The 24,080-nt window shown below is 43.6% G+C and overlaps 1 protein-coding gene across 3 annotated transcripts in view; it reads left to right on the top strand.

Annotated features, from left to right (window-relative positions):
- SLIT2 (slit guidance ligand 2) overlaps positions 1–24,080 on the top strand; it is a 353,730-nt gene that overhangs the window by 269,745 nt on the left and 59,905 nt on the right. For 2 of the 3 annotated variants that reach the window (XM_056855202.1, XM_056855201.1), the window contains exons 13-19: positions 87–250; positions 965–988; positions 5,789–5,939; positions 11,207–11,281; positions 12,576–12,719; positions 20,115–20,258; positions 23,610–23,776. In XM_056855202.1, the coding sequence (XP_056711180.1) occupies positions 87–250; positions 965–988; positions 5,789–5,939; positions 11,207–11,281; positions 12,576–12,719; positions 20,115–20,258; positions 23,610–23,776 (869 nt within the window). The remainder of the gene's footprint in view (positions 1–86; positions 251–964; positions 989–5,788; positions 5,940–11,206; positions 11,282–12,575; positions 12,720–20,114; positions 20,259–23,609; positions 23,777–24,080) is intronic. The other variant, XM_056855205.1, reaches the window with a different exon arrangement.

Raw genomic sequence — 24,080 nt, 5'->3', positions numbered from 1 at the left:
CCCAAATAGACAGGGGAAAACTTTGGGAACTGCAGAGACCAACCACAAACATGTAAAAGCGTTCTTTTCTTTTTTATTTGTGAAAGGCATTTGGCTCAGAACCCATTTATTTGTGACTGCCATCTGAAGTGGCTGGCGGATTATCTCCACACAAACCCCATTGAAACCAGCGGTGCTCGCTGCACCAGCCCCCGCCGTCTTGCAAACAAAAGGATTGGCCAGATCAAAAGCAAGAAATTTCGCTGTTCAGGTAATTTCCGTAGTTTGACCGCTCCTTTTCTTTCCCTCCCCTCTCCCTCCACATATAAAAAGCAGTCGCCGATGCTCTTAACAAAAAGCGAAACTCGGGTTTTTTTAGCTTGAATCGTTTAGCCTTTGTAGCATTTCTGGCCCAAACAGAACCGTTTGATGCCATGATGCTCCCATAGTTTGTGCAGTTTGTGCCAGGCACAAAATGTGGGGCAAGGAGTTGAATACGCGGTGTGAGGTATTCCTCTTGTCAGTCACCTTCTTTAAAAGCAAAAAAAGAAAGAAAGAAAAACAAAAGCCCAATCTGGAATATGAGCAAAATCTTCAAAACATAACCAAATGTGAAAACATGACATTCATATTACACAGGGAACCTTATATCAATCTGAAATGTCCTGTTTGCTTTTTTTCTAATCTTACTCCATTTCCTCCTTACATGTTTCTGCAGCCTAACCTCTCTCATCTGGTGTCCAGCTGTACCCAGTGCATGTTGTATTATACCATTAATTCAGTCAAAGCGAGGGGGGGGTTGGATAATCTCGGCCCGAAGTACATTTGTGTCTAGCCATGCTTGTATCAGCAGTTGCTTTGAAAGCCCATCCCCCTACCCGTAATTACCTGCAATTAACCATAGATTGTTCTCAAGTCTAATAGAATTAATTCTTTACTTGCTGACATTCAGGTACATATTCTATTTTTTCTCTTTTTTATTTAGCTAAAGAACAGTATTTCATTCCAGGTAGGTTTGGCTGTACAGTAAACTAACTACAGGCTCCTTTCTCCCATTTTGCCAAAAGCATAGAACCAATGCATGCATTTTGACGCTAATGAAAACCTCCTAAAATAGCTTTAGTTTGTAGTTCTACTTGGGCTATGCATGCAGCTCTTGAGATCCAACTCACCCATGAGCACAAAGGCTGTCCAAGTGGGACTTGATTCACTCTAGCTAGGTTGCACCAGCTGTTTAGAGATCTCTCTCTCTCTCCACTTTGCTTATCCTACTCACTTTTCTCCTAATCTTGTTGTTTAAAATGTAGCTCCCGAGCTGCTTTTAAATGAAGAGAATCTGACTATGATCAAAGAGCTACTATACTCCAAAGACCCTTTCAAAGGGAATACCTGTTCTTGCTTTGCTTTTATGCACCAAACTCACGGTTTCCTGCTGACTGTCTGTACTGTTGCTTGCTCACTTGTGACCTTTGATCCCTGTGTTTGTGACATCACACACACGCACACACACAAATGCCAAGCAAAAACTATGTTCATGTCCTTTGCAAAAGCATCCAGTGGCTGTAGGTATCTCAGGTGAAAATATGCTTGATAAAGAGGGAGAGATTTTAAAAAGTTAACACACTCATATCTCACTTCAAGCTATACTAATTCTCTCGACATATTCCACATGGATGATTGAAATTGCCTTCTAGCTCTTTGAAACAGCTTTCTTTTGTCCCCTTTGCCATTGACAAAAGACTGCAGTACTTTCTTAATGGGGGGACCCCAAACCAATAGATTCATACACTTACATTATGATATCCCTAACTGGTGATACATAATTGATTGGCTAAAGTACTCAAAAGTCTAACGAAGCTTTCGATTGAACAGCATATGCATGAACTGACAAAAAAAAATCAATTATAATTTGCTGTCTAGAAAACCCACTGGAATAATTGAGTGCCATTGGTACAAATTGTTCTTTCAAGAACTACAGGTAGTGTTGTGATCTATCGATCCGTCTCGGCTACAGCCTTTTATATTGGCGTGTTTAACTCAGTCTCTTTTGACGCTTTTGACTGTAAAATAACACAGTTTTTAGGTTGGAGGAATTGTGAATTTTTTGTAAGCCCTTTTCATAATACAAGCCAAGGGTAGAAGGAACAAAATTCGCAACTGGCGATTCCCTATTCTTGAGTATACAGTTTTACATTGCAATCCTAAACAGCATTATGCCCTTCTTAGTCCATTGAAGTCTGTGGGCTTAGAAAGGTATAACACTGTTTAGGGTTGCACATTTTTTTAACAGGCATGGCACTCAAAGGTAATACTTCTTTATTCGATAAGTAATTAAATGGTGGAATTCAGTCCCAGTGGAGGATGTGATGGACATGAGCATAGAAGGCTTTAAAAGGGGGGGGGGGGTAGATAGATTTATGGAGGAGAGCGACATCAATGGCTACTCGCCATGGTGGTGGAAGGAAGCTTCCATCTACAGAGGCAGCAAAACTCTGGATACCAGTGCTGGGAGGCAGCAGCAGCAGGGGAAAGCCTTGTCCTCTGTATCCTGTTTGTGTGGACCTCCAGGGCCACTGGGTGAACCAGGAGGCTGGACTAGATGGACCACTGGGTCTGATTCTGCAGGCACTTCTTACATTCTTACGTTTGTATTGTATGCACCATAGAAAAAGGGTAATGTGAAAAGAATAATATTTGGATTTCACAAACGGGCAGACATAAGAGCCCCATGGTGCAGAGTGGTAAGCTGCAGTACCGCAGTCCAAAGCTCTGCTCACGACCTGAGTTCAATCCCGACGGAAGTCGGTTTCAGGTAGCTGGCTCAAGGTTGACTTAACTTTCCATCCTTCTGAGGTGGGTAAAATGAATACCCAGCTTGCTGGAGGTAAAGTGTAGACAACTGGGGAAAGCAAAGGCAAACCACCCGGTAAAATGTAGTCTGACTAGTAAACGTCGGGATGTGATGTCACTACATGGGTCAGTAATAATCCAGTGCTTGCACAGGTGACTACCTTTACCTTTTAACGGGCAGACATGAAGGGTCTAAGAGTACAGGAATCTCAGGGAGCTGTCCTCATGTGGGATCCCTGTGTTATTCTTCTGCATCAGCTAAAAATTGGAAAGAATATAACTTGTGAATTGGAAGTTACTTGATAAAACCTGCAGGTTCACCCAAATACTAAAATGAAAAGAGTTGACGGTGTCAATCTTGTGCACAGATATTCTGGTCTAAGACAGTGGAGCCCTGACCTGGAGGGCCCAGGCTAGCCTGATCTCATCAGATCTTGGAAGCTAATCAGGGTCAGCCCTGCTTAGTCTTTGGATAGGAGACCACCAAGGACAATCATGGTTGCTTCGCAGGTGCAGGCAATGGCTGCAAGGCTAAAAGAGAGCCAGTGTGGTGTAGTGGTTAAGAGTGGTGGTTTGGAGTGGTGGAGTCTGATCTGGAGAACCAGGTTTGATTCCCCACTCCTCCACATAAGCGGCGGAGGCTGATCTGATAAACTGGATTTGTTTCCCCACTCCTACACATGAAGCCTGCTGGGTGACCTTGGGCTAGTCACAGCTCTCTCAGCCCCACCTACCTCACAAGGTGATTGTAAGCCGGTTTGATTCTCCCTTAAGTGGTAGAGAAAGTCGGCATATAAAAACTAACTCTTCTTCTTGTTCTTGTTCTTCTTTTTCTTTTAAAAAAGGCCTTTTAAAAAACAAAAAAATAGAAAATGGGGAAAATAGCCCCACTGAAAACAGTAATACTGCACCAAGAAAAACCTGGTGCAGCAAGGCTGTTGCTGGATGGGGCATTCCCGGGCTGGAGGGGCCTAAGAAACTGACTACAGTCAGCTCTGCCCTGGGAACGCCCCCCCCTCCACCGGCACCACATTTCTCTTCCGGGATTTAGGTCCCGGAGAGGCTGCGGCTTCGGAGGAGTACTGTGCAGCTCTGCAGTGCACAGGCGCCGACGGAACTGCCCCCGCTGCCAGCATCAGTGCCTCTTACTCTGTGATAAGAGGGCCGTGATGCTGGCAGCGGGGTGACGTGGCCTCCACTCCACTTTCAGCCCAATCCTCAGGAATGGGCTGTCAGTAAGGTAACAGAAGCCTCAAATTATATTATGTCTGGTGAACTATTGAAGAATGCAAATGAGAGCATCATACTATATGGCCTCACAGTATGTTTTATGCTTTTGTTTTACTTTGCTACTTCTAAGAAACTATTTATTTAAAATGTTTCTGTGCCACCTTTCCACCCAAATAGGGTCCCCCAAGGGATAAATTATGCTCTGGATATCATATAATCAAGGAAATGGAGAGCAAAGCCCAGTTTCATTGATTTCAGTTGGGAGTGTGGGAATGGCCTTGAGGGAGACTGGAGGTTACCCAAACCCTAGCAGAGATAGGGTTGCCAGCCTCCAGGTGGTGACTGGAGATCCCGCACTGTTACAACTGATCTTCGGGCAACAGAGATCAGTTCACCTGGAGGAAATCGTTACTCTGGAAGGTGGACTCTATGGCATTGTAGGATTATAGAATCATAGAATTATACCTCTCTGAGGTCCCTCCCCAAACCCCGCCCTCCTCAGGCTTCACCCCCAGCATCTCCAGGTGTTTCTCCACTCAGAACTGGCAATCCTAAGCAGAAAGCTAGCAAGGATGAGCATTGTGGTTTTTATCTTCACTGCGATCACTCTATCTTTCTTTCCTTCTTTGGCTGTCTTTCCTGTTTCAGGAGTTCACCATTTGGGCTGTAAGTAAAGTGCAGTGTGTGAACTAAACAACGGAATCCTTCCTAATCCTTAATGTCCCTTCCAGTTTCAGTCCTTTGCACCTTCTGCCCGAGAAGAACTCACCAGTCTTTTTCTTTCTTTTTCCTCCCCTATCACCTACCCCCAAGGTCCTTTCTAGATGTTTCTTCCTGTATAGAACGTTACTTCTGTTCTGTAACTTGTGAGGGATGATGAAGACCTCTTTCTTCCTGCGTTCCCTTTTTGTCTCGTTTCCAATTCCTTGGTGTTGCAGTGGGAGTGTGGACATTCTGTAAGAAGAATTCCAAGCCAATCCGTCAACAGTTTTCCTACTTCCGCACGCTCCTTTCCTCTCTCTCTCTCTCTCCTTTGGCTGCTTTTCCTTGGCCTAAGTGGATGAAGTTGTGATAACTTAGCGAGATTTTCTGTTGTGCTTGATCTAACCATGTGGTTGCGAGGTATGAGTAAAACATGGTTCTGTCAAGCACCACGGAACGTCACGCAGCTTTCTACAGCATGGCAGGCTGCTGAGGCTTAAATCAAGATTATACACTTCTAAAAAAAAAAAATTGAAGAAGAAAACAGGGCTTTAAATTTTATGGTACTGAGATTATGGAGAGGGTTGTGGACAGTGAAATAAAAGGGAGGGAGGAAGAAGGGTAATGAAATGGGATGCAAGGATCTACTTAATCCTGAAACAGGGAAAAAGATACCTTGAACAAGAATTAGTGGTGTTTTGTGTGTTTAGCTGTAAAATGGAATAGATTGGCTGACAACTTAAATCAGCAGGAAGTATGGCTGTGAAAAGCTCAAGCAGTTAATGTTATCCCACCGTATGAATTCCCCCCCCACCCAGCAAATTTCAAGCCCTCTGAAATTTAACCCTCTCTCAAACCTCAGTGTTCTTTTGTTATCATGAAATTTACCGAGCCTTTCCCCTGATTACTTGTATGTGTGTACTGCTGGTCTGTTCCTTTTCTTTTCTTTTCTTTTCTTTTGCAAGAAAATAATTTCATTGCTCTCTCAGTGGACTTTATTATTTTGATTTCTTTTTTGTATCCACAGGCACAGAAGACTATAGATCCAAACTTAGTGGAGATTGTTTCGCAGACCTGGCTTGCCCTGAAAAATGTCGCTGTGAAGGGACAACCGTTGACTGCTCCAATCAAAAGTTTACCAAACTTCCTGATCATATTCCTCAGTATACAGCCGAACTGTAAGTCTGGAGTCCACAGAGGCACCCTAAGTGGGAATTACCACCAGCACAATGATCATTGTAAATAGTGTTCCTTACATGATGATTTGGGAATGCTCATTATAGACCTTATGAGGCTGCAGCTCATGTGTTTTGGATTTTTAAAGCTTAATTTGCACTAAACAATTAAGAAAAAGGGGAAGAAAAGTATTTTAAAATGCTAATATAAAAAGGTAAGCACTGGGTCATTACTGACCCATGGGGTGACATCACACCTCGACGTTTACAAGGCAGACTTTGTTTACGGGGTGGTTTGCCATCGCCTTCCCCCACTTTACCCCCAGCAAGCTAGGTAATATAGAACATTTAAAAAGTTGGCACTCCCTGTTTTACTACCCAAATTTACCCTTTCAGTGAAAGGATGGCATTAGAATAGCTTTGTGTGGTGGTGGAGGCCTCAGTCAAATGGCCTCAATAATATGTCTTGCCACCAGGAAGCATGGAAACTATGACTAGTATCCTACCTCTCTGCTCTGGCGATTTGAAGGCTTCCTCTAACAAAAGAATGGTAGGATACAGGCTAGTTGTTTTCAGTTTCTCCTGACCCAGTAGATTGAGCAAGGTGGAACTGAAAACAATAATCTACTGGAGGCATTGCAGTCTCCTCAGCCTCCATAGCTGCCTGGAAGTCGGAGTTTAAGCATGAGGCTTCCACAGTTGCCAGGCCTCCTTGCTACTGATTTCCCTCCCTCCTCAAAAAGTAAGTTTCAGAAGGGAGAGAAAAATTTTTTTATCTCCCTTCTGGGAGCTGGTGTCAATGGATGGATTCGGCCTTTCTGAATTTTTTTGTGACTTCTAAAAAAAGAAAACAAGACGAAGAGTTGGTTTTTATACCCTGCTTTTCTCTACCGTAATGAGTCTCAAAGTGGCTAACAATTGCCTTCCCCTCCTCACAACAAGCACCTTGTGAGGTAGGTGGGGCAGAGAGAGTTCGGAGAGAACTGTGACTGGCCCAAGGTCACTCAGCAGGCTTCATGTGGAGGAGTGGGAATCAAATCCGGTTCTCCAGATTAGAGCCCACTGCTCTTAACCACTACACCATTCTCTTTGTTTTTTATGCCATTAAAAGTTTTGAAATTGAGATTGAAAACCACTACACCACGCTGGTAAAAATGAGTATACCAATATTCTATTAAATCCCTATAATGTATAAAACCAATACCATCCCAATATCCTCAATAAAGCTTTCTTTGGATATTTTACTGTGCACACTTTGCTGTGCTAACTTCCAGCTTCAAGTTGACTAATCAGTCTTCTGACCAAAGACTTGGCATCCAAAGGCATTTCTCAAGGTCGTCACAGTTTTAATTAGAAGGACTGCAGTAATGTTTCTGTGAAGGCAAAAGACAACTCAGATCTATTTCTTGAATGAAATAAAAGAGTCTCAAGCCTCTAAATGGATTTTTATGAGGCTTACCAAGGATTTCAAATAGGAAAATCCTACACATTCATCTGTTCTGTATGCTCCCATATGCTCTATGTGTCTTATAAATGAAAGTCCATAACAGTGGATTGATAAAATACAGTTGCAAGTGTCAAAAAAACATAGCTTTGCAGATGGTTGAACCATCCATTTGCTAGTCCCTAGTGGATTAACCCTTTTCCACCTTGGGAATGAAGTTCCACCAGAAAGCAAGTATGCTTTGTAACAGTGACCATTCCATTAGTGAATCACTTCTTCTCAAGCATTAGTGGGCGAGGGCAGCAGGAAAATGCAAGCCCTGGGACTGTGTTGGAAGAGCCTTTCCAAATGAGGAAACCCATCAGGTATTAATGTAGAAAACACCACATTGTTAAATGATAAAAGAAGCTCTGGATTACAGCTACTTATATTTTCTTTCTGCATTTACATTTGCTAGAATTATTTGAAGTAAGTAGTGGGCTGGATGAGGGTGAACGAGCTGAAACTTAATTCTGACAAGACAGAGGTGCTCTGGATTAGTCGCAAGGCAGGCCTGGGACTGGAGAGCTCCCCTGTCTTGAATGGCATAACGTTCTCCTTGAAAAGTCAGGAACACAGCTTGGGTGCTTCTAGTCACGGTGGACGCTTTAGAAAATCAGGTGGCTGCTGTGGTCTGGAGTGCTTTTGCTCAGCTTCAGCTGGTGCGCCAGTTGCGCCCATTCCTGGCTCAATCTAATCTAGCCATAGTGGTTTATTAGTTACATCTAGACTGGACTATTGTAATGCGCTTGACTTAAGGCAGCCTTTGAAGATTGTTCGGAGGCTGCAGCTAGAGCAGAATGCGGAGCCTAGACAGCTGGTCAGGGCTAGTTACTGGGATCATATGACCCCAATATTAAAGGAATAACACTGCTTTCTCATCCACTCTCAAGCCCAATTCAAGGTGTTGGATTTGACCTTTAAAGCCCTACATGGCTTGGGGGCTAGGGCTGTGCATATCGGGTTTACTGACCCGAAAATAAACCCCAATAAAGGCATTTCGGCTTTTTCCAGATTTTTTTGGGCTGAATATTGAAATAGAGAATAAAGTCTAAGCAGGATAGCCGATTGCCGAATCAGCCAAATAGGGATTCGGCCTTCGGCTTCCCCAAGGCTTTTCTCTATTGGAACTATTTTTAGGAGCTCTGGGGGGTATTTTTAAAGGCAGAGTCACCAAATTTTCAGGGTAGCTGCAAGGTAGTCTCCTTGCATGAATCCCAAAGTTTGGTAAAGTTTGGGTTAGGGGGTCCAATGTTATGGGCCCTCGAAGGGATCACCCCCTTCTCCATAGAAAAACATTTTGAATTTTACCAAACTTTACCACATTTCGGGGTTCATGCAAGGAGAGTCTCTTGCAGCTACCCTGACAATTTGGAAACTCTACCTCTGACAATGCCCCCACAGGAACTTCGAAAAAATCCCATAGGCAAAAATCAACCCAATTTGTTTTGGGGGGAACCCTAAAAAAAGCCAGAATACCCATTTACCAGAATGGGTATTCGACTTATTTCAGGTTTCCCGAAAAAAATAGAGTCCGATAAACCTGAACCCAAAATTTACCAAATTCTTTTTTTTTTTTTTTTTTTTGCACAGCCCTACTTGGGACTGGGGTTTCTGAAGAACTGTCTTCTCCCATACATTCCCATACTTTTAAAAGTGCTCATAAATAATCCAGAAATACAGTGATGAAATATCAAAGCAACCACTAGAGGGAACAAAACACGTGCTGAAAAGGATTAAAAAAAACCAACACAGTGAGGACACACAAGTGACAATTTCACCCACTGTTGGGTCATGTATGATGTCAGAGAATGCATTATTCCAGAGCTAGGTTAAAATATATATGTGGAGGCTCTGCCTACCAAACTCTTTTTAAGCAATGCCTGAATGCCTTGAGCCTCTGTTGTTCTATTCTGCCCTTCCCTTCCTTTTGAGGTGCTGGGTGGTGTTTGAAGAAGTGAATCAAACAGGGTTTCAGAGTTAAAGTTCTAGAGCAGGGGTGTAAAACATATGGCCCAAGGGCCAGATCCAGCCCCTTGAGACCTCTTATCCAGCCCGCGAGCCAGCCAAGGCAGTCACCCCCCTGTCCCAATCCGGGCTGGTGAACCCACTGCGGGGTCACCAGCCGAGGCAGTCACATATCCCCCCAGTCCCAATTTGAGCTGGCAAGCCCACTGCGGGATCACCAGCCGAGGTAGTCACACACACACCAGTCTTGATCTAGGCTGGCGAACCCGCTGTGGAGTCGCCAGCCAAGGCAATCACACACACACCAGTCCCGATTTGGGTTGGCAACCCCGCTGCCGGTCACCAGCCGAGTCAGCCACCTCCCCCACTCCCAGTCTGGGCTGGCGAAGCATGACCCTGCCCAACCAAGTGACATTTATGTCATATCTGGCTCTCGTAACAAATGAGTTCAACATCCCTGTTGTAGAGTGGGTGGACAAAGGGCAAGCTAACAAGTCACTGGAGACAGGTGACATATTCTAAAAGGTTCTTAAGGAACTCAAATATGAATTTGTAAAGCAATAACATGTAAAGTCACTAAAATTAATCTCCCTGCCTGAGGACGTGAAAGTAGAAAAAATACCACCCATTTCTTTAAAAAGATTAGGAAATTACAGGCCCATTAGCCTAATATCTCTTATGCACTAATTAGTAGAAACCATGACTGAATATAGAGTTATTAAGCATATAAAGGAATAAGTCATGCTGAAAAAATCAGCATTACTTCTGCAAAGGGAGGTGCTGCTTCATGAGCCATTTGAAGTTAAATGAGCGTATTAATAACCGCGGAGATAAAGTTGAGTCAGTAGATGCGTACTTTCAAAAAGCTTTCAACAAGGCCCCTCACCAAAGGCTTCTGAGGAAACTGTCATGGGACGAGAGGACAAGTCCTTCTGTGGTTTGGCAACCAAGCCTTTTAATGACTATTGGCTTCAAGGGGTAAATGCAACCTTCATGTTAAAAGGCAGTATATCCCCGAGGTCCAGTTGCTGGAAGGCAGCAACAAGGGGCACATTAGCCTCTGTGCTCCTGTTTCTGGACCTTATGGGGTATCTGATTGGCTGTTGTGGGAAATAGGGTGCTAAACTGGATGGCCCATTGGTTTGGTTCTCTTCTTATGTTTAATTCCCTTGCGTAATGTAGAGCCAGTGTGGTGTAGTGGTTAGAGTGTCGGGCAAGATCTGGGAGACCCTGGTTCAAATCTCCACTCTGCCATTGAAGCTTGCTGGATGACCTTGGGCCAGACACACACTTTCAGCCTAAACAATCTCACACGGTTGCTGTGAGGATAAAATGGAGGAGAGGAGAATAATGTAAGCCATTTTCGGGAGAAAGGTAGGGTATAAAAGAAGTAAATGAATAGTTTCATTTTTCTGGAAATATTAAAATGTAAACCAGACGTCAGAGCCTTATGTATGTTTTTAAACTACTGTATAGTCCCTAGAACCCCCAGCCTCTTAATAATAATAATAGTTGTTGTTGTTGTTGTTGTTGTTGTTAAGAGGCTGAGGGTTCTAGGGACTATAATTGTTATTGTTATTATTGTTATTATTTTATCAGTATTAACATTGGTGAAACATCTGCAATCACTTTATGTTCTCTAGCAACTGTTAACCTTCTCAGTAAAGCATTGTGCAAAACTCTCTTGACCACACTGTGTATTTTTATGCACACCTTCATGAGAATATATACAATTGCCAAGGTTTTTTTCCCCACAATCACCGGACCATTTAACATTAACCCCAGCATATGTGTGTGTGTGTGCATGCCACTCATACAGGCGACTCAACAACAATGAATTCACAGTGTTGGAGGCTACGGGGATCTTTAAGAAGCTTCCTCAGTTGCGTAAAATGTAAGTTTGTATGTTATCTTCTTGTATTGGCAACTTGCTCCTTTTGACGGTGTGATTTGGTTTTGGGAAACATGTTCCATAGGAGACCAGCAAAGGTACTTAAGGGAGATGGAGGCTGCCAACTTCCCCACTGATGCCAACTTTCCCACAGTCAGTAATGATATTTTTGCTGTGCAGTTTTGGCACTTTGCAGTCTGTTTTGGACAGCTGTGACCTCTGGCTATAGCAGGGATGGAGCCGTTGAAGCCGCAAAAAAACCAAAAACAAAAAGGGGCCGCCAGACCTTTCATAGCCTCCCCTAGCTTTTGCCCTGAAAATGCGGGTCCTGCTTCTTGGATCACATTTGAAGTATGCTTTTCACTTTATCCTTCATTAAACTTTCATGGAGGAGGGTGGGTGAGAGTGAGTTTGTTGCTTTGGTATCCCATGTGTTCCAATTAATTTCACTGCATTTCTTATTCCAAAGAAAGTTTGGAAGCTAGTTGTTAAAAGTTACATGGGAAAAAAACCTTTTAAAGCAGGAATAACTGTAATGAAAAAGAACTCTCTTTTATATAAATGTACAGATCTTCAGATTTGTAAAAATCCCCAGCCTGTAACTATCAATTACAATGTATTGGCACAAGGTATTATTATCATATTGTATTGTGTTGTTCACATCTACCGGGGGTGAAAAATCAGCAACAGGGTCTTTCCAGGGCAGCCAAATGAGGATTGCCTGTGACGGCCCTGGAAGATGCTGTCCAAAATGCCGAATCCATGGGATTCACAATAGCAAAGCATTTAAATGCCATCAGAATTCAATGGAAGCTGGCTTCATGTGGAGGAGTGGGGAAACCAACCCAGTTCACTAGATTAGAGTCCGCCACTCATGAGGAAGAATGGGGAATCAAACCCAGCTCTGCAGATTAGAGTCCACCTGTCTTAACCACTACACCACACTGGCTGCCTTTGGTTAGAGTGTAGGACAGAGTTCTGGAAGACCTAGCTTATTATCCCCACTCTGCCATGGAATCATGCTGAGCCAGTCACACAATCTCAGCCTGACCTACCTCACAGGGTGGTTGTGAGGGTAAAATGGAGGGCAGAAGAATGACGTTAGCTAATTTTGCTTCCCATTGGGAAGAAAGGCTGGGGTAAAAAAATGAACCAAATAAATAAATAAATAAACTTAACAGTGCTGTCTTGAAATGTTGTTGTTAGAACAGAGCCCAATCTTGCCTTTTGTATGTTTTAAAAATATTTCCACAATATTTTTTTCCTTTTAACCCTCGGTCCCATGAATATGCAACAGAAATCTGAGCAATAACAAAATCACAGATATTGAAGAAGGAGCATTTGAAGGTGCGTCTGGTGTAAACGAGCTGCTGCTCACCAGCAACCGGCTAGAGAACGTCCGGCACAAAATGTTGAAAGGACTAGAAAGTCTGAAAACATTGTAAGTCTAGTTTATATATTGTCGAAGGCTTTCACGGTCAGAGTTCATTGGTTCTCGTAGGTTATCCGGGCTGTGTGACCATGGTCTTGGTATTTTCTTTCCTGACGTTTCGCCAGCAGCTGTGGCAGGCCTCTTCAGAGGAGTAACACTGAAGGACAGTGTCTCTCTCTATATATATTTTTCTAGTCTATATATTTTTCTTTCCCACTTTCTATGTTTGGGCATCTTTTATTTGCAGTCTTGTAAATTTTCTGTTAAGGGGTGGGGAATAGCCTAGACGTGAGCTTTGTTTTAGCCCTTCTCATGTACGTAGTGTAAATACATTAATCATGTATGTGGTCTACTTGCAGTTAATCTCTGTAGTTACTGGTTTAGAGATTTTGTGTAAGCCTTTGGTGTATAATAAATGAAGCCAATTCTGTTCACAAGGGTGGAAGTGGGATGTAGACCAGATGTGGCTCTGGATTTTTGGCTCTCCTTGAATGGAGGTTTGCACATGTCCTTCCATCTGTTCTTTAACTCTGAGGCAAACTTGAATGCAATGTTTTTTATCATTTCCCCCTTCCCAATACAATAGCTATTTGAATCAGAGATTCAAACTACTTCAGATTTTGAAACCATGAACAAAATGATCTTTTCCTAGGAATTCTTTTTTGGGGGGGTGGGGGGGAGAAAAAACTGGAAAAATATGTAATGTTAAAACATATGTAATGTTTTCCAATTATGACTCAATTTATTTTATTTAGCAGCATCATTTATAATTCAGCACAGAAAATTATACTATTTGGCATATTGGTGAAATTTAAAATATACAAATCCTGTTAAAAGTAAAACTGTATATGAATATGCCTGTTACAGAGAGAGAGAGAGAGAGAGAGAGAGAGAGAGCGCTGCTGTCTGCTTCACCCTGTGTTACCTTTAGCACCTGTATCTTAATTTTTCACATCTGAGAGACAAAGAAAAAATAACTGTTGACATTAGGAAAAACACAAATTATTTGGACAGAAGTCCTGTCTAGCCACAATCTAACATGTCTAACAACATATTTGGATAAAAAGATAAACATTATAACACTGAAAACATCGAACTATTTCATACTTAATTATCTGCACACACATTGCAGATTATTAATGGTGGATAAAATTAGTTACATTTGAGCATAACCTTGAAAATATGTTGGCTATATGTACAGTATCCTTAGGAATGACTATTATCTAATGCTGTAGGTTGTCTTACATAAACATATTCATATTACACATTTTCAGTGAGTAAAACCTTGTCTTTAAAAGCATTGAATTTATTCTGGAAGAGAATATATTTCATTTGAGGTTTTTCCTGTGCTCCCTAGAATGGCCAGATTCCCCCTGGAAACTTTCTTTTAACAATCCTAGAAGGGCGAAAGGGTTTTTTAATCCATTTTTACATCTCTAATCTGAATAACACTGGAACCGGTACAGATGGTGTCTACTTTAGGACATGTATTTATTTGTTCTTTTGATTGTTATCCTGTGGGCTCAGAATGGCTCATGACACTTTGTTCCAAAACCAAACACTTCTGCAATCAAAAGACTCAGTATCTAATAATTAAGTGGGTTCGGGAAGGGGGTCAGAAGCTTCCAAATGAATTTTAAATGCTGTATTTTGGACATAAAAAAACAGCAAAAACTAGAATACCATGCTGTTCATAGCTAGCCCAACAGCCACCCAAAGGTCTATGTTTTCTACAGGAAGCCACTTGCTGATATTTTGTTGTTGTTGTTGTTGTTGTTGTTGAAGAGGTGCTAAGAAAGACCCTTATTACACTGAGTACATGTACATACATGCATCTGTTTGTAAGAAAGAGCCCTGAAAGAGGGGCGTTCCCTTTACAATTAAAATGGGGGACCAGAACCTGCATCAATGTGGGATTTATATCACCATGTGATAGGGTTGCCAACCTCCAGGTTGTGGGTGGAGATCTCCCACTATTACAACTGATGTCCAGGCAACAGAGATCAGTTCCCCTGGAGAAAATGGCCACTTTGGCAATTGGACTCTATGGCATTATGCTCTATTGAAGTCCCTCCCATCGCTAAACCCTGCCCTCCTCAGGCTCCACCCCCGAAATCTTCAGGTATTTCCCATCCTGGAGCTGGCAACCCTACCATGTGATGATGGGAATCTGATGAATGGGCCTTGCAGCAAATATCTTTTTTCTTTCTAAAAATCAGGTACAAGGGCAACAGGGACTTTGGCAGGAGGAGAGGGCAGAGCTCAGCTTTTCCCTGCATGTGGTTCTCCTGACCTGAAATGGCCCAAGGAAGCCACTGTTTGCCCCACTGGGGAAAACATACATGTACCCGTGTGTACCCAGTTCCCGTGTGTTTCCCTAAAGGGGCAAATCTCAGCTCCCTGGGGCTGTTTCAAGTTAGGAAAACTGTAGAGAGGGAAGGCTTGAGCCCTCCCTTCCCTTGTTCAGTTCCATCACAATCGTTTTCTACATAACAGTACTTAAGGCCTGTTAGTCTCCCACCCACCCCCAGTTGTTGTACAGCTTGCCCAGAGCTTGCACTTTCGAATTTTTAAAATGCTATATAAATGCTATATGTAATGCTAGATGATACAAAGGTGTTGTCTTGCTTCATGTCCAATGTATAGACTATGCATTTCATTCTACATTCTAATTAATATATGTCTGGTTTTTTGGTTTAATTTTATTCCTTCTTTTTAATTAACTTTTAATAGTGTGTAATAATTTTTCTTCTGGGGGCTTTTTATTATTTGCATGTAATGTAAAATTATGTTTTTATAGATCCCCCCCCCCCAACGAAGCTTTTATGGCAAAACCCATAGGGGCTTGGTATAACAATACAGCTTTCACCTCACATGGTTTGATTATGCCAAACCATTATTTCCAGTGGAACCGAGCAGTATGTCTGTTAGGAACCTCATGGGCCAGCAAGAAAGGAATTGTTTGATGTAAATGACAGGGCCGTGGCTCAGTGGTAGAGTATCTGATTGGCATGCAGAAAGTCCCAGGTTCAATCCCTGGCATCTCCAGTTCAAGGGACTAGGCAAGTAGGTGATGTGAAAGACCTCAGCCTCTGATCCTGGAGAGCCGCTGCCAGTCTGAGTAGACAATGATGGACCAAGGGTATAAGGCAGCTTCATGTGTGTGGCACCCTGACACAGCGCACCCTATCATTGGCGGGTCCACCTTGGCCCCTGGCCTCAGCAGGCATTAGCTTCACAGGCCTCAGAATTAGAGAATGAAAGCTTTGAACCATTTTCTCCTCTTTCTCTCCTGGCATAAGGTGTTACAGCAGCTGCTTAGCACACCTTAGCCTCCTTCCTCCTCGGCCTCTGCCCCCATTCTGCCTTTATGGGCCTGTTTCCCCGGTACTCCTCCCTCTAGCCCAGCCCTCCGAGGGCATTTAGGGCTCCTCCCCCCGTCCTTCCCCTCAGTGTCGTGCTCGTCCCACTTGTCTATCCCCCATCTGGGCCGTGCTGTCAGCACTCAGCCACAGATCTCCTCTCTCACACCCGGTCACCCTACCTTCCTTCTCCCTTCCCGGGGCTTGGCTTTTCAACCCTGCTCTCCCCTCCATGTCGGGTGGTGACATTTTGCGACGCCGCGGGCAGCCAGGTGCCAAGCCCCACCCCCTTCCTCTGGGCGTTGGAGGCAGCGAGGCCAACCTCCATGGTCTCCCCGGCCATGGCTGCAGCAGAGGCCCTCTCGGCCTCCACGCCTCTCCCTCTGCGCCTTGGCCCAACTGCCACCCCCTGTTCCCTCGTCGGGCCAGGATGCACCCCCACGTCCTCCCGGCCTCGCCCGATGCCGCCTGTCACTTCCCAGCTTCCCAGCTGGCCAGGTTAGTGGGGTTTCGCAGTGGGCAGCTTGGGTCCTCCCGGGCTGTTGGCATCCGTCCCGGAGGGTGGGCAGAGTCCCGGCCTCAGGCCTCCAACTCGGGACAATGTGTTCATGTGTCATCATTCCCTGCCGCTCCCTCTATGTATATATTGCACTGTGCTGAGTCCCAGCAGACACTATCAGGCTGAAAAAAGGGCAGGTGTACCTCAAACTTGATGGCACTGATCAGATTCCCTGTCTCTTTTCTCAGGGCGGCGGGGGGGAGGGTTGGACCTTCCTAGGCTGTGCTGAACCACAATGGCTTTGGGCTGTAGTTTGGATCAGCTAATTAGCAGAAGACCATAGCTTCTGACGCATCATGTGGCTGCTGAATTACTCACCTCATGTCGCTGGTCCCCTATTTGATTTGTACAGTGGATGTATGTTGACTTTTTCTTACAAACAGATGTACACGCATACACTCATTCACTATATACAGGATTAGTATCCCTTATCCGGACATCCGATATCCTGACTGATGTGAAAACCAGAGTTTTTCAGCCAGTGTGCATGCATTACTCACAGGCCCTCAGCAGCATGCCAATTTGCTTTCTGATGGTTACATTTACTCAAAATGATTAAAAATATTGTTTAAAATTACACTCAGACTATGTGCTTAAAATGTATATAAAACATAAATGAATTTTGTGTTTAGACTTGGGTCCCATCCCCAAGGTATCTCACCATTATGTATATGCAAATATTCCAAAATACCGAAAGATCCAAAATACGGACCACTTCTGGTCCCAAGCAGTCCGGATAAGGGATACTCAACCTGTAACACGTATACTATATCATGCATAACACTATAACGTCATCAGTGCTAGTTTCTGTTTGCATAACCACCTTTTCCAGGGACATGGATATTGGACAGTCTACACTGTCCCATCTTTCTTTGGAATGGATTGTGTTATTCTTTATACTCCAGCTGCTGGGAGAAGAGGAAGTGGTGTGATTTTCAGCGGAGAAAATATCAACAGCATTTTTAAAAAATCTGCCTTCCTATTTGTTGGCAACTTCTGGTAACAAGCCGGTTCCCTCCCCTTCCTGGCTGCAGTGAAAATGTGCTGTTTTTCCTGGGCCTTATTGACGCAGGCACACAGCAAACACATCAGCTGCAACATAGAGGCAACAAGTCTTGAGATTACCATCGCTGCAGTGTGGAAATCCGCTTCTGATCATCAGCCAAGTCAAACCTAGTATCCCTCCATACAATAAACAGCGTTTGGAAGAATGGATTAGGCTAAGGAACTGTAGCTGTGGGAATGGAAACTCAAACAAGAGTTGTTCAAGGGGAAAGGAAATTTGGGTAGCTGCCCCTTGGTCTCTTAATCAGCTGGAAAAGCACTGAACTGCCAAGTTCTTTGGAGCTGGATGTTGAGAGACATATTTTGCATCTTTCGTTTTTTTTGGGGGGGTTGCCTTCATCTTAAAGGGCTTGCTGACCTGGATGGCCCAGGCAAGCCTGATCTGTCAGATCTCAGAAGCTAAGCAGGGTCGGCCCTGGTTAGTACTTGGATGGGAGACCACCAAGAAATACCAGGGTCTCTAGGAAGAGGCAGGCAATGGCAAACCACCTCAGTTAAATCTCTTTCCTTGAAACCCCTACTGGATTGCCATAAGTCGGCTGTGACTTGACAGCCCTTTGCAGACATGAAAGGGCTTGAATAAAAAGCAGAAGTCTGCCTTATTGCCTCTGGGCATCTTGATTCTTAGAGTGACTTCATGCTTTGTAATTTACACAGGGAAACGTGCTCTTCGGAATTGACTCCCATGAGTAAAATGAGCAGAGGCTAGGTGGCTGTCTGTCAGCAATGCTGATTCCATGACCTTAGGCAGATCATGAGAGGGAGGGCATCTTGACCATCTTCTGGGCATAGAGTAGGAGTCACTGTGGGGGAAAGTAGTTGTGAATTTCCTGCATTGTGCAGGGGGTTGGACTAGATGACCCTGGTGATCCCTTCCAACTCTATGATTCTATGACTCTATGATTCTAATAACACATGAAGTTTTCATATAGGTGCCTATTCATGAGAAAGCACAGGTAGGCTCTCTGGGTTCAATCCAATGAGTGAGAACCATTGAAAGAAGAGCAGCCCTTCTCTACCACAACTGAGTCCTGGTTCAAGAGACAGACTTCAGATCAAATTGGTTGTGGTCTCAGCAGGCAGAGCTGATAGCTTCTAAGATCCTTTGAAATGATTGAATGGCACTACTCCATCTGGAAAGATTGTTCCCACCAGGTGTACTAGAAAGAACTATACACCCAGCATACTTGTATAATCAGCTATACTATAGGCCATAATTTTATGTACTTTTGGAGCTGGCATGAAGTAGAAAGCTGTTGAATGGGGGGAGGGGTAGTGTAAAACTATGGATGATTGTAACGCCTGATTAGATTGGATTTTGCAGTTAGTTCGACTCCTGGCCGTTGGGTCAGAGCCACCTCTGCAGGACTCCTGATGAGCAGTTTGGCAAAAAATTAATTTTGTAAACCACTTATTTTCCTCCCCAAGGTCTGTGGAGACGACTGACAGGGAGAAAAAGAACCGCCTTCCACAATCTCACAATTTAGGGCTGAAGGCATATGAGCTCGGGTGGGTTCTCCCAAAGGCTCTCCAGCATCCAGCTGACTTTAGTCATGGGAGCACATTTGTTAGCAGCACACAACTGTGCTCCTATACACAAAGGGAAAAAATTTTTCTCAGTGCAGTAGTGAGCAATTGTTTGAGCTCCTGTAGGAAACTTTTCTTAGTGTGCCAGAAGAGCTCCTTGGAGTCCAAGAAGTGAGCTCTTAATGAGCTCTTCTCACTATTAAGAAGGTTTAGGGAGCCTTAAGGAAATCATAGCAGTGCATCTGCTAAGCTCTCTGAATTCAAGATTTCATATGCGCGCCACTGTGGTATTCAGAACACCTTTTTTCCCTTCTGGTGTCTACTTTCACAGCTTTACCAACTTATTTTTCTTGCTTAACATCTCCACAACTTCGTCGGGTTTTTATGTTAACTCGCCTGAACATCCTCCTGACTGAAATTGTTTGAGGCAGATTTAAGAACATCTCTACCTGTAATAGGACAGGCCCGTGCTTGCAGGACCAACCAGAAACAGCGGCTCATGTGTTGCTTCATTGTGCTTTCTACGTGCCCTTACGGGTAACCTACATTGATCCGCTGATGCAGGATATTGTCTGTCTCCCTGCAAATGACAAAGTGGCTTTCCGCCTGGCTGATCAGTGCCCCTGTATTACAGAGGAGGCAGCAAAGTTTCTTTTATCTGCTTTGAGGATTCGAGGAACCAAGTGTAAACCTATTTCATTGTTGTTATGATTGATTGATTGATTTCATTATCATATAAACTGTATTTTATCTGGATACAACTATTTTTAATGATTGCAGCTGTAATTCCTATGCCATTAAAGGTTGATACATAGATATATAGAAAGAGTTGTGTATGATGTTGACTGCTCCACAGGCTAACCAACTAATCAGTTCATTCTTTTCTCTCAGGATGCTAAGGAGCAATCGCATTAGCTGTGTGAGCAACGATAGCTTCACTGGCCTGAGTTCTGTCCGACTGCTGTCTTTATACGACAACCAAATCACTACCATTGCGCCAGGTGCCTTTGACACCCTCCATTCCCTCTCGACGCTGTAAGTTTTTCTTCGTACTTGTCAACATTTGTATGAACATCCATTCATTCTTTCTGTCTGTTTGGGAAATACAAAGACCAGCTGTTTAAAATATAATTTTACAATCAGCAAAACACAAAGATTCCACTAGCAAAGAAAAAAGCCAGGCACATTATTCAGCAGTTTTCATAATGTAATGAAAATCCAATTAATTAGCACACGGGCAAAATGTGGATTTTGGAACCATCTCTGCTGAATATTCATTGGCTCGCTTTTCTGCTAAAGAGATACATGACACCATTTTTATATGTGGCAATACCTTCCCTTGAAAAGCTGTAGCCTGTAAACAACATTCCAGGTACAGCCACTGCTTCCTCTTGGTGGTTTTATTCTGGTTGGAATCAGCAGAGGTTCACACATGTGTTTTGAGGAGAGTTTGGGGCACCTCATGTGTAACCCACAGACCTACAAAGAACAAGAGCTTGGCTACTCTCGTGGAGCGTCTTTCTTTATATACTTCCCCTTTTCCCTTCAGTGTTAGGTGGCTGCACAGCATGCACAATGGGGAAGGGGGTGTTTTTTTAGGTGCTCCCGTTATGGGAGTGAATGAGGAAGCCCATTGCCTTAATGTGAGTAAACATATGCATTGAGCAACAATATTGCAGCCTTAGAAACTAGACAAGGCTCAGTCAAAAATCAGCGAGCAATGATACTTTGTTTCTCACCCCAGTTCCCATGCTGTTCTCATAACTGCCTTCTAAGTCACAAGTACGGAAATATGCCTACATAGCGACATCTGGAATGGGAAGATGATCTGGGTAATAAATCCAGACCATCCTGCCCCATAAATAAGAGCCCATGCAGTCCGCTGGTTTTTCTGAGGCGCTAGGGGCAATGAAATGGCAGGGATGACAGGCAGAGCAAGAGTGGACAAAATCTGGGCCAAAGTTGGAAGTGAGGTACTAATGGATACCTACTGTGAGGAGTTAGGCCCAAACCCCACAGTATGAGCTAGTGTGGTGTAGTGGTTAAGAGTGGTGGTTTGGAGCGGTGGAGTCTGATCTGGAGAACCGGGTTTGATTCCCCCGCTCCTCCACATGAGCGGCGGAGGCTAATCTGGTGAACTGGGTTGGTTTCCCCACCCCTACACACGAAGCCAGCTGGGTGACCTTGGGCAAGTCACAATCTCTCAGCCTCACTCACCTCACAGGGTGTCTGTTGTGGGGAGGGGAAGGGAAGGTGATTGTAAGCCAGTTTGAGTCTCCCTTAAGTGGTAGAGAAAGTCGGCATATAAAAACCAACTCTTCTTCTCCTTCTCCTCCTCCTCCTTCTTCTTCTTTTTTAATGGGTTGGGGATTCCTTGACACAACTTGCTTTCCCCACAACCAGGCAGCAGCTGTAGCGAATTTATTTCCCCTAGCACCGCAGGGCCTGATGAGGAGTAGGACCATGGCATTGAGGGAGGAGGGGCTTCCCCACACACACACTGTTTTCCTGAGCTGAAATAGCCCCAAGGGCCGCTGAATAGTGTACATGCAACCTCACAATTGGCCAAATAACACCCTTCCTGTCCCCGGAAAATACTACATGGGGTGGGGAAGAAAGAGGCCCTTCTGCCACACCACAATCCCAATCAGAATTGGGCCCAGCGATGCTTGAGGAAATGAGTTCCCCACAGCTGCTGTCTGGCTGAGAAGATATATAATGGCCAATAGTTCCAGATCCAAAGATTAGCTGAGGGAAGCCAGAGATATACATCAACACTTCATGCCTTACATTTTCAGATATTTGGACAGAGTTATGTAACTGGTTGGGTAGATTGGTAACTGCTTCCTAAAAAAGGTCATGTATAGCCTTTTCTCCACTATGATGCGAGAAGCTGCATTTCCCTCAATTCTTCTGTCACACAAATAGTAACAGTAAATCAGTTCTGACACTGAATGTGGCTGCTCCAAAGAAACCAAAATATGTTCAGCCAGCATGGTGTAGTGGTTAGGAGTAGTGGATTCTAATCTGGAGAGCTAGGTTTGATTCCCTACTCCTCCACATGAAGCCTGCTCGGTGACCTTGGGCTGGTCACAGTTCTTTCCAAACTCTCTCAGCCCCACCTACCTCACAAGATGTCTGTTGTGGGGAAAGGAAGGTGATGGTAAGCCGCTTTGTGATACCTAAAGATCGAGAAAAGCAGGGTATAAAAAAACCAACTCTTCTTTACATGGTTATGGGGCTCTTTGATGCACCTGAAGTTAATGTGAGTGGGTGAATCTTTGAGAGTGTTTCAAGAGAAAGCTGGGTGCCTGAACCCCAAATACTTACACAGGTAGAAAAGCAACATTAGAGGTTGTGGTCTTCCCATCGTGCAGCAGAGGATTGCCGCATTTGTAATGACAGTGTTCCTGTACCTTTATTGGCAGCTTGACATGCAAAATTAGGCAGGTGAAGGATAGAGAGAAGGTGACAGGACATATATCACTTGTCAAGCAGCTGTTTAAAGAGAAGGCCTGGTGAAATAAAGCTGACTGTTTCAGTACAGCAGCCTCAAAGCTGTCTGAGGTCTGCATTCCCGACGCCATTTATAGGATGTGGCCACTGAGGTAGATCCATTTGGGTCATAACAGAATCTTCTGCATTTAACAAATTAAAAAACAGAAGGGTCAGGATGCTCAGAAATGTGATGTCTGGTACCTATTCAGGAATTTCCTAGAGGAGAACTAAAGTGTGACACATTACACCGAGTGACTAATTTGCACATATTAAAGATGGCATGTTTATAAATAACGAAATTGCCAGGAGGCCAGCGCCGAAATAGGGAGATGCCAAAAGCACTGAGACTTGTAGAGGTAGATTCATTTTTATAACTGGCATGCAATCCACTCAGCTGTCAGTTTAGATGGGAAACCTATTCTCTGGAGCAAATAAACGATGAACATCTCAAGGAGGCAAATTAATGAAAGAGCTGTTGTCAGGTTAAAGCTAATAATATCAAGTAATCAGCCTTCGTCTCTGTATTAAATTACTGTATTATCGAGAGTTGGTAGCCTGACAGCAAGTCAGATCTGTGACACCTCTGAATTATTTCTAAATAAGACATTTCAGATTTCTCAGCTCAGACCGAGAATTGCTATCCCAAACTTTCATGGAGCATGAAGGTTTTTAGAGGGAGAATTTCATCATCATTGTTTGTGGTGCGGAAAATACAAATGTGCTTGTGTAAGAAGGGGAAACGAGAGAGTTAGTGAAAAGTATCCTGGTATTTCTCCCTAGACCAGTTCTATTGCCAAAAAAGACCTATCTTTATTATTATGTAAACCTGTTTATTTAAATGCTTTCCTTACTTGAAATTGAGCTACTGTATTCTCACGTGCTTATCAGAAACCTCTTAGCCAATCCTTTCAACTGCAACTGCCACTTAGCATGGCTTGGAGAGTGGTTACGGAAGAAGCGCATCGTAACGGGGAACCCTCGCTGTCAGAAGCCATACTTCCTAAAAGAAATCCCAATACAGGATGTTGCCATTCAAGATTTCACTTGTGATGATGGTGAGAAATGCAGTCGTTGTTTTAATATCATATGAAGAAACAAAGATCTGAACTTTAATCTCTTATATATGCTTCTGTTTCTGGTGGTTCCAGACTTCTAATATCCTAATGCATGAGTTCCCGAATGTCTCATTATGTTCACTCTACTGACTCACTATGTGTAATCTGCCTTGAGTCCATATGAGAAAGGCAAATTAGGAATAACATAAATGCATAATAAAATAAAATATTACTGTGGTCTTCTAAAGCCTCTTTCAGTGTTACCTTCATGTTTCCTTCCTGTGCTGCTCCAGTAATATCTGTG

The sequence above is a fragment of the Euleptes europaea genome, chromosome 9 (assembly GCF_029931775.1).
Source record: "Euleptes europaea isolate rEulEur1 chromosome 9, rEulEur1.hap1, whole genome shotgun sequence".
Taxonomy (NCBI): domain Eukaryota; kingdom Metazoa; phylum Chordata; class Lepidosauria; order Squamata; family Sphaerodactylidae; genus Euleptes; species Euleptes europaea.
The sequence above is the reverse complement of the archived record's forward strand: the minus strand, read 5'-3'. Positions and strand labels throughout refer to the sequence as shown.